The sequence below is a fragment of the Falco biarmicus genome, chromosome 8 (genome assembly GCF_023638135.1).
Source record: "Falco biarmicus isolate bFalBia1 chromosome 8, bFalBia1.pri, whole genome shotgun sequence".
NCBI classification, from domain to species: Eukaryota; Metazoa; Chordata; class Aves; order Falconiformes; family Falconidae; genus Falco; species Falco biarmicus.
In genome coordinates, this window is record NC_079295.1 from 59,344,858 (window position 1) to 59,358,673 (window position 13,816).

Consider the following 13,816-nt stretch of genomic DNA (forward strand, 5'->3'; position numbering starts at 1 on the left):
CTGAACCCAGGAAAGCATTGAAATACACAGGCACATTCTGTCCCCCATCGTTATGTTTTTCCACTTTCACTTTGTCTTCTTTGTTCCTCACTCATTTTTTGAGATGAACAGCCGCCTCCTCCTTTTTATGTTGCATCCCAAGACTCACTTACTAATCACAGCATCCTGCCATGCACCTTTTTCTCCTGTACATCTCTGCATCCACGTCTCACACCTTTTCATCTTGCCTATGACACAGTTCAGTGATGCTCTACTACTGCCTTGGTCACAGCTTTCAATAGCATTGTTGGATTCTCATCCTATTTTGTCCCAGATCTCCTGCAATCAAGAGTCCTGGAAACCTCCCTGAATAAAAGCTTATTTCACCTCTTCAAACATGAGGCAGGTTATGGCAGAAACAGTTCAGTCATAGGTTTCTTTATGTGATGCCATGACCTTCAGTGTCCTGATTTAACCAGAGAAGGTCAAAGTCAGGTGAACAGCACCTTTTCAGCTGGCAGTCTGGCAGTTGTCTCAGTATATCCCCAGTATTACAAAAAACCTCACATGCCATTCATTCAAAGTATCTTCTGCCCTTTTCTATCCATCTGCCAATGCAGGTGCCTTATACATAAATGGGAGCTTGGACTTTGAAGCGAGTCATGAGTATTACTTATCCATCGAGGGCACAAGGAAGGGCTCAGCTTCTCTCAGCGATGTGACCATGGTAGTGATCAACATAACTGACATCAACGACCATGCACCAGAGTTCATCCAAGACGCTTACTTTGCTGATATCCGGGAGGATGCTGCGGTTGGAGAAATCATCCTTACGGTATGATCATGAACCAGGCCAGCTGTCTTTACTTATTCTTTCACTTGTTCCATGCGTTATTTACTCTTCTTTTGCACTTCTTTTCCTTGGACGCAGCCACCTCAGTGGGTTTGTGACATTCAACATCTAAGATTTAAGAATGACTTTAAAAAAGGATGATTGCCAGAATTCCTGACATTCCATAGACAGGAAGAACACTTTGCCTTTTAAAACATCTTTAAGTGAAAGCTTGAGATACCTAAGGGGGGCTCAGGAGCTTTGAGGACCTCCCAGGAGAGCTAAAATGCTTGCAGAAGGCCAATACCCTTGTGACCTGAGGAAGGTAGAGGCTTCTGTGGGCAGGATAACGGAGCCCAAGGTATGCCCATGTGGAGTTTCCTGCCCAGCCTGTTACCATCACAGGTTGGTAAAGTCAGGAAAGGGACAAGGAGAAAGCCATTGTTGTAGCTGTGTTGAGTTTTATCTTGGAAAAACTAATGAATGATGCTTATGTAAACCACCTTCCTTCCTCCTCCTCATTTGAGGCAAGCTCAGACCAATACCCTTAAATGACAAGGAGGTGCTGCCCCCATTCCTCCATGGCAAGGCCTTTTCAGGCCAGGGGGTGTAGCTTTTTTTCCTCCTAACAGGTGTCAGCTGATGACTTGGATGGAGCAATGAACAATCAGATCACATACTCAATCGTGGGAGGGAACCCACTGGGACACTTCAGCATTCAACCTAAAAGTGGGCAACTCAGCATCGCCAAGCATCTGGACAGGGAGGAGGTGAGTTCAAGAAAATAGGAACAGTAAGGCTAAAATAGATGTGCCCCAAAAGGCTGAGGAAGCACAGTGTATTCAGTTACCTCCCGTTTTCTGACTGATCTACTCATAATACTGTAAGCAGAAGGCAAGTCTTTCATTCATTTTCTAGACTCATAGATACTGCTGTAGCAAGGCTGGGCTTTAGGGAAGGCAACATAGCCTTCAGTGGTCACAGCTACGGGCTTTGGTCTGCTCCACTGGTACAAGCTGGCTGGGTGAGAGTCAGTCCCAAACTGGAAACCAACAGGGTTGGATTGCTTCTCTGCATCAGAGCAGCACAGAAAACAGACATGGGGAGGAGATGGAAAGGTCACCTGGACAATCTCTCGTTCATAAAACAGTAGCAGCTCAAACCACTATTGACAGATGTTTGCCCAGCTCTGTCTCATCCATCTTTGCCAAGCTGTTTCCCTTCTCTGCAGCTATTGTGAGGCTGATTTTCTTTAGCAATGTGCTTTGAGATTTGTGGATGGAGAGCTCTGGCCAAGGGCAAAGCTGCTTTTATCATGCAATGCATGGCCTCAAGCATTTCAACAAGCTGCAGCAGAGTACAGCATCAATGTGAAAAAGCCACTGTTCCTCCATTTCTCCCAAGTAATCATGCACTACGAATCCTCCAGATCCCCAGTTACTCCCTGACAGTTCGAGCCACAGACAACGGCCACCCTGCTCAGTTCAGTGACGTCGCTGTGCGTGTCCATGTGTCTGATGTCAATGACAACCCTCCTCGGTTCTTCCAGCTCAACTACAGCGTGGTGGTGCAGGTAAGCCAGGAGACAGTTTGTTCTCCCAGTCCATTGGGGGGTACTAAGGTACTCATGCATGGGCTGCTGTTGGAGCAGAAGGGTAAGACAGGATGAAGCATGCTGTTGCTTTGTGCTCATTGACAAAAAAGAACTGGTAGCATCTGCAAGGGGAGATATTCTGCCAACAGATGCCATTTTCTCTTTCAAATAGCTTCAGGCACCTCCTGTCCTTTCAGTACAGAGAGTGCAGAGCTTTTCATACTTTCCAAGCCTGACCTGCAGCCCCTTTCTTCCTTACAATCATCAATGTCTACACCACAACAGAAAAAGCAGACCCAAGCACGTGGTCAAGCATCATCATGTCTGCTAGATGCAACCCAGTTGTCACTTGGACTCAAAACACCTATATACACTTGGAAAGAAATGCAGACAAAACATGCTTTCATCTGCTCTCGTGCTGGCATGACTCAAGGGGAAAGCAAGGGCATCAGCTCAACTGTCTGCACTTAGCTGCCACATATGTAATGTCATGAAAGGGAGTCCCTTGCCACCACTGGGTCTCTGCCTTTACCGGCAAGAGTCTCAAGCCTGCGTGTACTAGAGATGCATACGGTGTACGGGATTTCTTTCCCTGTTCCTCATCTAGCAGCTCTAGGAGCACTGTGGGTTCCCCTGGGCCTTTTCTCTTTGCTTGCCTTTCTCCACTAGCATCTTTCCCCATTCCAGGAGAATGCTCCCGTGGGTACCAGCGTCCTGGAGCTGATTATGAGCGACAGAGACTCCCCAGAAAATGGACCGCCGTATTCATTCCAGATCACCCAGGGCAATGACGGGAAGGCTTTTGATGTCACACAGAATGGTCTGCTGGTGACATCATCCATCCTGAACAGAAGAATGAAAGAACAGTACCTATTACAAGTCCAGGTAGAGCCTGCCTTACTGTCCTGGTATCTGAATCCCTCAGCAACCTTAAGTAGCAACAAAATGATTGGGATGGCACAGCTGGGTGGAAACATCTCTGGATTTGGAGAAATCCAATTTTGCCACTTGGAGCCAGCTCCAGAGCTCATTTCTCCACACAGCCTGCCCACAAGAAGCAGGGGGTCAGCTTCTGCACTGCTAAAAATCAGATAATATCATGAGAAATACTGTCAGCAGTTTCCTTAGACGGATGTTTTTCCCAGCATCATTCTAGTGACTTCCAGTTTAAAGTGAGACCTAGATCTGGTCCTAAAACTTTCTGCAATTACCCTTGTCATTTAAGAGGTGGTTTAAGCTCCTCTTCAAAGAGGATTTCTGTTGTTGCAGAGTGAATTAATTATTTTTCAACATTATCAGTAAGGATAATTACAAATCCATTACAAACAAAAGGATAACAACATGTAAAACACATAATTCTTCAGTAATAGTAGGTGTTCTAAAAGCTAGGTACTATTATAAACTTCAACCACTAACGGCCTGAGATTAGGGAGAAACTTAACCTATAGCATGATTATTTGCATTTTTCTATTTTGAGGTTCCTTGACTCATGCTAGACAGACATTGTCAGAGGCGGGACATGGGCTTAAATAGTCCAGAAAGTGAGCAAGTATGTTGATGTGCATAACTGCTACGGATCTTTGCACCCTCAGTTACACGTGGAACCCCACGGACTGGCAGCATCTCTAAAGATGATTAATCCTCAGGAAATCAGAGCTGCTTAGGTGTGCCTCAGCTGCTGATGAGCACACAGAGAAATGAGCACAATCCCACTGCTAACAGAAGGTCTCAATCAGTCTCCATGCTGGAAGGCATGCTGTCATTTCCCTGGGGCCATCTCCAGGCAGAGGTCCAACTCTGCTGCCCAGTTTTTCCCACATCTTCTTCATTCCCAAGCTGCTGCCTGACAGCTTCCACCCATTGCTACCTGCAAGGCATTCTCCTTTGCAAGATCAGCCCATCCAGTCGGGTGAGACGGCAGTAAGGCAGCATGTGGCTATAACTCATCCTCCCGTTTTCCTTGACAGGTCTCTGACAGCGGTATCCCTCCCCTGTCCTCATCTGCATTTATAAACATCCAAGTGACTGAGCAGAGCCAGTATGCCCCCTCAGCCCTTCCCCTGGAAATATTCATCACCACCAACGAGAAAGCCTTCCGAGGAGGCGTTCTGGGCAAGATCCATGCCACGGATCGAGATCCCCATGACACACTGGTGTACACTTTGGTGGCAGAAGTGCCCCAGGAGGGGCTGTTCTCTGTTGGGGCTGCAGATGGGAAGATCATTGCTGGGGACAAGCTTCCTCATGGTCACTACCTTCTGAATGTGACAGTCAGTGATGGTACATTCACAGCCACCACCAGTGTCAATGTCCATGTGTGGTGCTTCACACAGGAGGCCTTGGACAAGGCGGTGGTGCTACACTTTCGCCACCTCTCCCCTGAGGAGTTTGTGGGGGACCATTGGCGCAACTTGCAGAGATTTCTGGGAAACATCCTTGTCACCCGGCGCCAAAACATCCACATGGCCAGCTTACAGCCTGCAGCTACCTCTGATGGAGTCGACCTGCTCTTGGCTGTTGGAGAGCCACATGGCTCCTTGTATGAGCCTCGGGTCCTCGCAAATAAGATCACTGTGTCAGCTGGGGAGATGGACCAGCTCGTTGGTCTCCGGATGAAGAAAGCAATCCATGTGCCATGTCATGGGTCAGATTGCGCCCACCGTGTCTGCAAGGAATCCATTCAGCTGGATCCGGGAATGATGTCTACTTACAGCACTGCCCGACTCAGTGTCCTCACCCCACGGCACAGCCTGGAGCAAATCTGTTCTTGCAATGGTGAGCAATCCTTCCTGGTCGTGTCCTACCCTATAAACCTGGGCAATATTTTGTTTTCCTTCAGTACACTCTAAAGCACCTGGACTTTCCATGGAATTAGGTTGCCCAGTAACCTACAAATCTGCCTGCAATTTCAAAGCCAAATCTAGATTCTTAGAGTCTGATTTTTTTTTCTTTTTTTTTAAATTTATCTCCAGTAGCATTTAACAGCAGCAACATCTATCTATCTCATTGGGAAAAGTCACTCATACTTAGCAGGTAATGAAGCTCAATGATCAGAATTTCGAGATCCGAGTTCCTCTGTTGATCCTAGACTCAGCAAAGCACAGAGTAAATGATAAATCTGAGGAAAGCCAAATAAACCGTATTTGTTATACTCACTCTAGAATACTTCAAGAAATAAATGGAGGGAGCAAGGGTCAGATTAACATCACTTGGGCAGGAATTGTAAGGGAATACCATAGAAGAATATAAAGACTTATTAAGGATGAGAAAATTCAAGGATGCTGTAGACCATATTGAGGGGACCTTCAAGGTGCTATAGGACAGAAATAGCCAGGCTGCTATTGCAGGACTGCTTTACAGTTGAGTACATAGAAGAAATACTGGGAGATGCAAATGAGAGCTGTGCAGTACATGAGTTGCCACAGATGGGACTTGTCCTGGACAGTTATGGTGTCAGGCTGCAGAAAGAGGCAAGGCTTGATACAGTCCATAGTCTCAAAGTGTAACGAAGATGAGAGCTTTTGCTCATTTGCCTTCCAGGAACAGCTGTAAGGTTTGGGGGCCACAGCTACGTTTGGTACCAGCACTCACACATCGGCTCCTGGCACATGCACTTTCGCCTGAAAACCCACCAGCTGCACGCTGTCATGTTCCACGCTAACGGGACTGACCATGCTACATTGGAGGTATGTATTGCAATGCACAGGGATTTCTTTAAAGCATAAAAAACCTTACTCTCTCGTGGAAGGGAATCACAGAAAGAAGCTGCAATAATATGTACCCTTAGTAATTCATCTAAGCTGTAAGACTTGAGAAGGCCAAATGAAAGCCAAGCACGGTTCAGCGATGGCTGCAACCACAACTAGTGAATATTTTTACATCTGTGAATGCACATACTAGTCTCTGGCATGAAAGCAGCATACACCCATATCATAGATCTACATCATCATCTTTCTGTACGGCTTGCTTCCCCATCCCTCTCTTATATCACACCTCTCAGGGAAAAGGATTTGCCAGGTAGAATTTTCCCCAGACCAGTCTTCTGAGAACAAACTTCCCCCAAGACCTCAGGAGTGGAGTCAGGCTCCCCTGAACAGACAAAACATTTGCCAGATCACATTATGGCTCCAAAACAGGGGAGGCAGCCATACTGAGCTAGAGGGTTTGGGTACCGGGGCAGAGATGAGGAGGGCACAGGACAGCTCTGAGATTGGTATCATCAGCCTTTACCTGCATCAAAGCGTATGCCAGTCAGGTCATGCATCTAATCACATGGACCTCAAATTAAAGACAAAATAGGAGTCTTAAATGCTATTTCTCAAACCTCTGCTCTTTTCAACCACTTTCTTCAGGTGGTTTCACTGTTTAAGACACTTGCAAAGCCAGGAACATTTCAGTCTGATCACTCTCCTCCCTCTGGTACAACACCGAATCTACCCAACATTCAAAGATCATCTCCCTCTTCACTTTGGCAACAGAAGGAAAGTAGCAGATGACTAAAGAATGGGGGGGTTGTATATTCCTCATCAATTAAATTCAGAGCAGTTGAAGACCAAGATCACAGGACATACTCGCCAACCTGCAGAGGTTTATCTCTGAGACTAATCACATTGAGATCTATACCCTGTAACCTACCTGGAAGTGTTCATCCCTGAATTCCCTCATCCCTTCTCATGGTTTCACAACCCCATCTTCCTATTTTGAAATACTTTTCTTTCCACTGTTGTAAAAGACCCACACAGACCGGGAGCTGCACAGCAGCCAACACCCAGAGACCTGCCCATAGTACATATTGCAAGCTCCAGCTGCCACAGCTATTGTTCCTTACGAGCAAGAGTAGAAAAATTTCATCTGTATGTCCTGTATCCATCTCCAAGAGTGACTTTAAGCTGCATTATAAAGGGATGATGAGAAAAACTTCGCAAGAAGGGTCCCCAGCTTTCTGCCCTGTCTCCGGGTAGTTCCTAGTTCAGCAGAAGGACTGCAGCACTCCAAAGGGCGCTCAGAGAGGATGAGGTGGCAGGAAGCTCTACTGAGCCAGGCCTAACACATGGAGAAAAAACTCATTATTGATGGAATTCAGTGTGCCCATGATCTCCAGTACCCAGGCATCTCCACAAGCTTTTCAACAGGAAACATTCATAAAGCCTCCACCATAAAGTTGCCTGCGATTCATTTCTTCCCTGACTCACTTATTAACAGTATCTCAGGGATCAAACCTTTTCCAGACCATCTGACCTGAAAAAAACTGAAGGAATCCCTCAAGATTTTAAGCTTTGTAGAATGCAGTACTCCGGGTATGAGCCAAAGCACCAGAACCAAGGGTTTGTAGATTTGGTGAAGAGGATGAGTTCTCCCAAGGGCATGCATATAATCACCCTTCTAATCACTAAACTCTCCTGATGTTCAGAAATTGGTTGCAGCAAGAGGATGGCAAACCAGGCAAGCTGGGAAAGACTTGGCAGTCTGTCAGTTCTTGCTCCAGGGAATCGAGTTCTCAGCTGTCTCCCAGCCTCAGAAATGATAAGCCCAATCTACAGACCCATCTGAAGTGAAATCATGTTCCTCCAGATAAAGTGAAGTGACAAAGTGCTCTGGTGCACTTGCCAATTGTGCAAAGAGATTTACACACACATGCTGCCCTGAGGCCCTTCCATGGCATGTGCCAGCTGCATCCAGCACTTCCTTCCTCGGCAGCTGCTCTCTCCTCCCACTGGGATTTATTTATACCATGGGCTTCTCCAAGTTTACTCCTGTCCTGCTCTGCTTTGGACCCCTCCAGAGCAGCCCCATCATATTGTGTGTAGTTTCCTCTAGAGTTCAGTGTAGCCCATAATCACTCCTCTTCTAGCCTCTTCAAGCATCACCACTCCTCACTGGCTCTAATGCCCCCCATGGAGATCTCTTTTGCCTGGGATGAATTGCTTGATGTTATGTAGCAAGCTCTGCAGGATTTCCCTCAATGTTTTGGTCCATCTCTTTTCTCCTTCTCCATAGCCTCTTGGCTTCTGTAAGAGAGGGTTTTATGAACAAAGCACTGGGGAGAAAAAGGTGAAAGAGAGGTTTACCCTGACTTCACCCTGAAACCACACAGCTAACCCTTCCTATCTCCTTCCTCCATACAAGCATTGATGAGCCACATTATAGCAATTTCCGAAGTCCCAGTTTAATGCAGAAGACACTGGTGTGATTCACTTTCAGCAGCTCAATATCTTGTCTCCCTCCCATCTGCCACAGATCAAGGATTGGACCACAACACCTATCAGTAGCTTTGTCCCAGCTTTCCAGCGTGCTGGTTAGAAGCTGGGTACCACAGTAATTCCTTTTTCTGTCTCCCAAATCCTCCTTGCTTCCTCCTGAGAAAGCTGCCAGTGGTCCACCTCAATGAGGTCCTTCCAGCACTCTCACCATGCCAAAACGGCAACTGCTCCAACACCTTCCCCACCACTAACAAGACAGTGAGAATAGAATAAGGGCCACATGTCCCAGAACAAAAGTCCATTCATGACTGGTGATGAAGTCATGGATACCCTGAATACCAGGGCTCTGACTAGGCTCAGAAAGGCGAGAGAAGGGGCGAGCAAGCTGCAGGAGTATGATACATGGCTCTGCACCCTGTTATGCAGAAAGATGAGCTTCTCTTCCTGAACACAGGTCAAAGGTTGCAGGAAGGACCATGGGTGAAACTCTGCCAGAGAGATGAAAATGTTTTGCAAAGTAAAGGCGGTTGCACTCACTTAAACAGGCTTTAATTGATCCATGCATAGCTTAATAGGGGTGAAAGAGGTTGCCTGTGCCTAGCTGGTAATTCTTAGAGTCTGAAAGTTGGGATTCATCTTGACTCTCAATGCTTAGGCAAGGAGAGAGGGGAACAAGCAGCAGAAGTGTTGAAAGCCCCCATGAACAGCATCTACCTGTATCACAGCTAACCATGACTTGTGGGATGTGTTTTGCAGATGGCTAATGGAGTGCCTCAGCTTGGTTACAGCTGCCGGGGGAACTACACTGGGAACCTCTCCTCCTCACGCTTTGTGAGTGATGGTGAGTGGCACTCAGTCTTCCTGGAGGTGAAGAATACGTCTGTCCGCCTGCTCATTGATGGCCTGGGAAATGCCTCTCTCCAGCTGCCAGGGACCTGTAGTAACTCCCAGGGCAGGCGAGACCTGCTTTTTGGGGGCCTCCGACATCCGCTCCAGCCCCAGAGAGTCACGTGGGGGTTCAGGGGCTGCCTGGACGTGGTTGCAATCAACGGCAGAGAAGTGGTTCTCCTGCCCGGCAAAGGGCAATCAAAGGAAGTCATGGAGGAGGTGGGGATAAAGCAGTGTTGCTCCCCCACAGGCGCCTGCAGCAGCAACCCGTGCCTCAACAATGGGATATGCTCCGAAACTCATGGAGGAGGTATGTGAACATCCTACACAGAGCAATAGGAGAGCAACAAGCTATTAATAAGAGAGGGGAGGGAAAGATGCAACCTCTTCATTCATCCCTATATGAGGGGCTACTCCAGAGGAGAATCAGAGGTCCCACCCCAAGCGACCTCAAGTGATAGCTGACTCAGTGCAGCAGCAGCTGGGGGTATGAGATCACCATCCTGGCTCTCACCGGTGGACCATGGCCCAGAGGGCAGAAAGGTGTTTCTAAGGAGTGTGCATGACTTAGGAGAGTGCAGCGTGTTGCCAAAAACTCAAATGCAAATGGAAATTCCACCCACCCCTCTGCATCCTCTTTGCTTAAGGAGCCATTAGCGAGGCTGGAATCAGGCAAGATGGGATCATGCAGCGATGGTATCTGGGCAGAAACAAGCCAAGATCTTAGTCTATTCCCACTGCAGTTGGTGACTCCCCAGGGCTATGGGAAGGTATATGGGAAAACTGTAAGCTCAAATCCAAGAGTCTCAGGTTAACACGGGGTGCACATGCCCAACAGAGCTTTGAAACCAGGCTCTGCCCAAGACAGTCTCACCACCACCCCATTCCTCCCATCAGAGCCTCTCCCCGAAGCAAGCTGTATCACAGGGACGGGGCTAGTTTTCAGCGGCCTCAGCAGGAGGAACATCCCAGTGATTCCACCCTTGTGTTACTGCCCTATACCCATGTCCTAGCTTCCAGCACAGCAGGGCTGCACCCCATAACACCTTGTCCCTGCGAGTCCAAGCCCTGTCTGCATGGGGGAGCCTTGTCTGTTCAGATAGACACTGTCCATGCTTTGGCCTTCCTTGGGGCAGAGGGGTGCCTTCCAGGCTTCTGCGTGGGGCAGAAGCTCCTCCTGCAGCTCTGTAGCTCTTTGGGGCCGTTGCCAAAACCCACACCCTGCCCAGCGAGCAAGCGAGGACAGAGGAGGGAGCACACCTCCTCCTGCCCTGCCTGCAGCCTCTGGGAACAAGATTCCCAGGCCTGTCGACTCAGCAGCTGCTTGGTTCAGATGAACTTGTTTGACACGAGGTGCATCTGTACCAAACAGTTAGGCTGGCTGGCACTCAGGCCTCAGCCTTACCCTTGAGACCCTCTGCATGGAAAACCCCTCTGGCTGGGCTGGAAGAGGCTCAAAACCCTTGAGTTGAAAATTCATCTCTGCTCTAAGTCAAGGCATCCCCTGCTTGCTTTGCAGAGAGCGTACAATGGGAAGGGGAGGAGGAAAAATCACTCCCTCTTATCATCCAGCGCCCTTCCCTTAGTTTCCTTCCAAGGTGATCAATGTCTCCTGCAAATGGTCCAACTGCCCAGGAAAAAAGCCTGTGGGACCTGACCCTAGGCAGAAACATGCAGGACACTGCTGCAGGGAAGGGGTTGTTCGAGGGACATTTCGTTTGTGAGGTTATCCTGGCTGCCTGGCTTCCTTGAATGTTGTGGGCTCAGTCCTGGAGACCACTGACATGCAGCATGAGTTTATGCAAAGCTCTGCCCAGGGATCTCAGGCATGGGATTACATGCACAGGCAAAGACACGTCTGTGCAAGCGAGCCCGGGTAAGCCACGTGGCCGCGTGAGAACGCATCTGTGCAGAAAGGGTCAAAGCCAGACCAGCCACCACATCAACCACAGCGCTCAGGACCACAGGTGCAAACACATGTGAAACCCCGCATCCAGGAACACGTGTGTTTGGGCACACACAGCCCTACAGGCAACGTCCAGCACCTGCTGCACAAGTGTCAGCCTGTCTTGTTGTACAACCACTAACATGCATGTGGAAACAGGTCTGCATTTGTTCACGCCATGCTCTAAAGCAGGGATGTTTAGCTTGTGGACAAGTAGCAAAGACTTTTCAAGCATGCTGCAAGATGGAAACTCTGAACTTCCCGCATGGCACCACTACCTGAGTGACTAGCAGGAACTCAGCACAGCCAGGGACATTCCCATGCTCAGGGCTACACTAAAGAGCTGCCAAAGACGCAAACAGCAGCAGCCCCTCCAAGTGCCCAGCTATGCTGGATTTCTCTCTGGCTGCAAGCAGACACATCCTGTAGGCAAGAGAAACCCAACATGTTGAGACAGGCACTTCATACCGCGAGAACTCGCAGGACCAAGAACTTCGGAGAACAATAAGTTACAGAGGATTGCATTTAGCAGCGTCAGAAACTGTGAATCAGCCAGGCAGGCTCCCTTTCCTTTAACACGAATACGTCCCCCAGCTTCTCCTTGCAGTAAAGCTGTGTGCCGAATGCATCCCTGGCAGGAGAGGACAGGCTTGACTTGTTGCTTAAATAGTTCTCTAGTGCCGTTGCATTACCCTAGAGTGACCACCCAGCCTCCAGCAACTGCTCCAGGTCCTGTAACATACCCACCAGCTCCCCATGGATGGCTTGGGTACCCCACAGCGAGTACCTATGCTTAGGTAGCCAGGTTGACCCTTTATGGGTGCCATCAACACCAAGCACTCTTCCTCCCTGTTCTTGCTAGCTTTTCCATATGGATGCAGTCTCTGTATGGAACTCTTTCACCCTCTCCAGGTTACACCTGCATCTGCCCCGGGCTGTTTTCTGGTGAGCACTGTGAGCTAGGAGACAGTCCCTGCGAGTCCAAGCCTTGCCTGCATGGGGGAACCTGCACCCTCTCCGCCACCGGCTACTCCTGCCACTGCCCTGAATGGTACCTGGGCGAAAGGTAAGGTCTGGGAAGCCTTTGGCACAGGTGATCTCCCACAGTGGGCTGAAAATATGATCTCTACTAATGAGTGTTGCACACTTCTGGAGCTCACCACATCCAGACACTCTGGGATTAATGGCAAATTGCGTGTACCTGAGCACTGCAGCAGGGAGGTGTCTGAAGGCAGAGCTGAGCAGACCAGGATGCAGACAGCTCTGCCATCATGTGCCCATTGCCCCTCTGTGCCCATCTCTTCCAAGCAGGAGGGAAAAGAAGAAAAATCCCCCCTCCTCACAGATGCTTTGAATGCCTGCAGATGCTGTGCTTGGTGCAGGTTCAAGACCTCTCCTAGCGAGGGACAGTCTCTCCCCACATGCTGCTCCTCCCTGCAGTGTGAGCTGAGCTTGGCTGTGATGGGGGACCCTGGCAGCAGGGTGCAGGCAGGGTGGACTGGGTGGCAGGAGGATGCCCTGAGGCTGAGGAGAAGCTGAGACACCCACCTGTGTGCTAAAGGGGCAGACGTTTTTGCCTAGGACCAGCTTTGCAGGACTCACCCAAGGGGAATTGCTTTACCAAGTCATAGCCATGATTCATCCAGTTCAAAGCTCAGCTCAGGAGAGTGGGCTACGCTGAAAAGTGGGTGCAGGATGCCATTCCCCCTCTTCTGTCCGCCAGCCTACAGATCCCCCTTATCACCAAGTGTCAGTGTTTGGCTTTGGCCCTGAACCCTACAGTTCATAGGCTTCAACTTCACTTCGAAGTTCTCACCATCAGTGTTACAGCTTGCATACATTTCCCGTATAGGAGGTGTCAGTGCACAGTTGCCAGGTATCAGCAGCTAGAGAATTAACCCAGGCCCAGAGGCTGCTCTGCCGCTCAGCACTACCTGCCGCAGCCACACACACCCCCTGAGCCCTCTGCCCTGCCTCCAGCCCAGCCTGGTGAGACATACCCAGCACAGGCTCGAACAGCATCACGTCCAAAGCTCGAACAGCATCATGTCCAGTTAGTCCTGCCTTAGCCACTTATCCAGGATGAACACTGGTCCCTTGAATCAACACAAAGGCAGAAATTTTTCATGCAGCTCTTGGAATAAAAGTATGTAACTGAGCATTAGGTGGCAGTGTAATATCTGAAATCACCAGTCATCCAGCCGGAGCCTGTGGGTGCACACATACTGAAACACTGACTAATAAACAAGAGGAGCCCAAACCTCAGAGAGTTTTTTCCATAACAAGGAAAAAAAAAAAAAAAAAAGGAAGGAAAGCCAAGAAAGCATTGTTTTATTCCCCCCAGCATGGGAACATAATTACTATTGGAAGGAAAGGTC

At 48.9% G+C, this 13,816-nt stretch overlaps 1 protein-coding gene across 1 annotated transcript in view; it reads left to right on the forward strand.

Annotated features, from left to right (window-relative positions):
• FAT2 (FAT atypical cadherin 2) overlaps positions 1-13,816 on the forward strand; it is a 46,534-nt gene that overhangs the window by 29,530 nt on the left and 3,188 nt on the right. The window contains exons 14-21 of the mRNA XM_056349601.1: positions 600-814; positions 1,444-1,581; positions 2,241-2,384; positions 3,093-3,290; positions 4,373-5,180; positions 5,946-6,091; positions 9,362-9,803; positions 12,351-12,504. Of these exons, the coding sequence (XP_056205576.1) occupies positions 600-814; positions 1,444-1,581; positions 2,241-2,384; positions 3,093-3,290; positions 4,373-5,180; positions 5,946-6,091; positions 9,362-9,803; positions 12,351-12,504 (2,245 nt within the window). The remainder of the gene's footprint in view (positions 1-599; positions 815-1,443; positions 1,582-2,240; positions 2,385-3,092; positions 3,291-4,372; positions 5,181-5,945; positions 6,092-9,361; positions 9,804-12,350; positions 12,505-13,816) is intronic.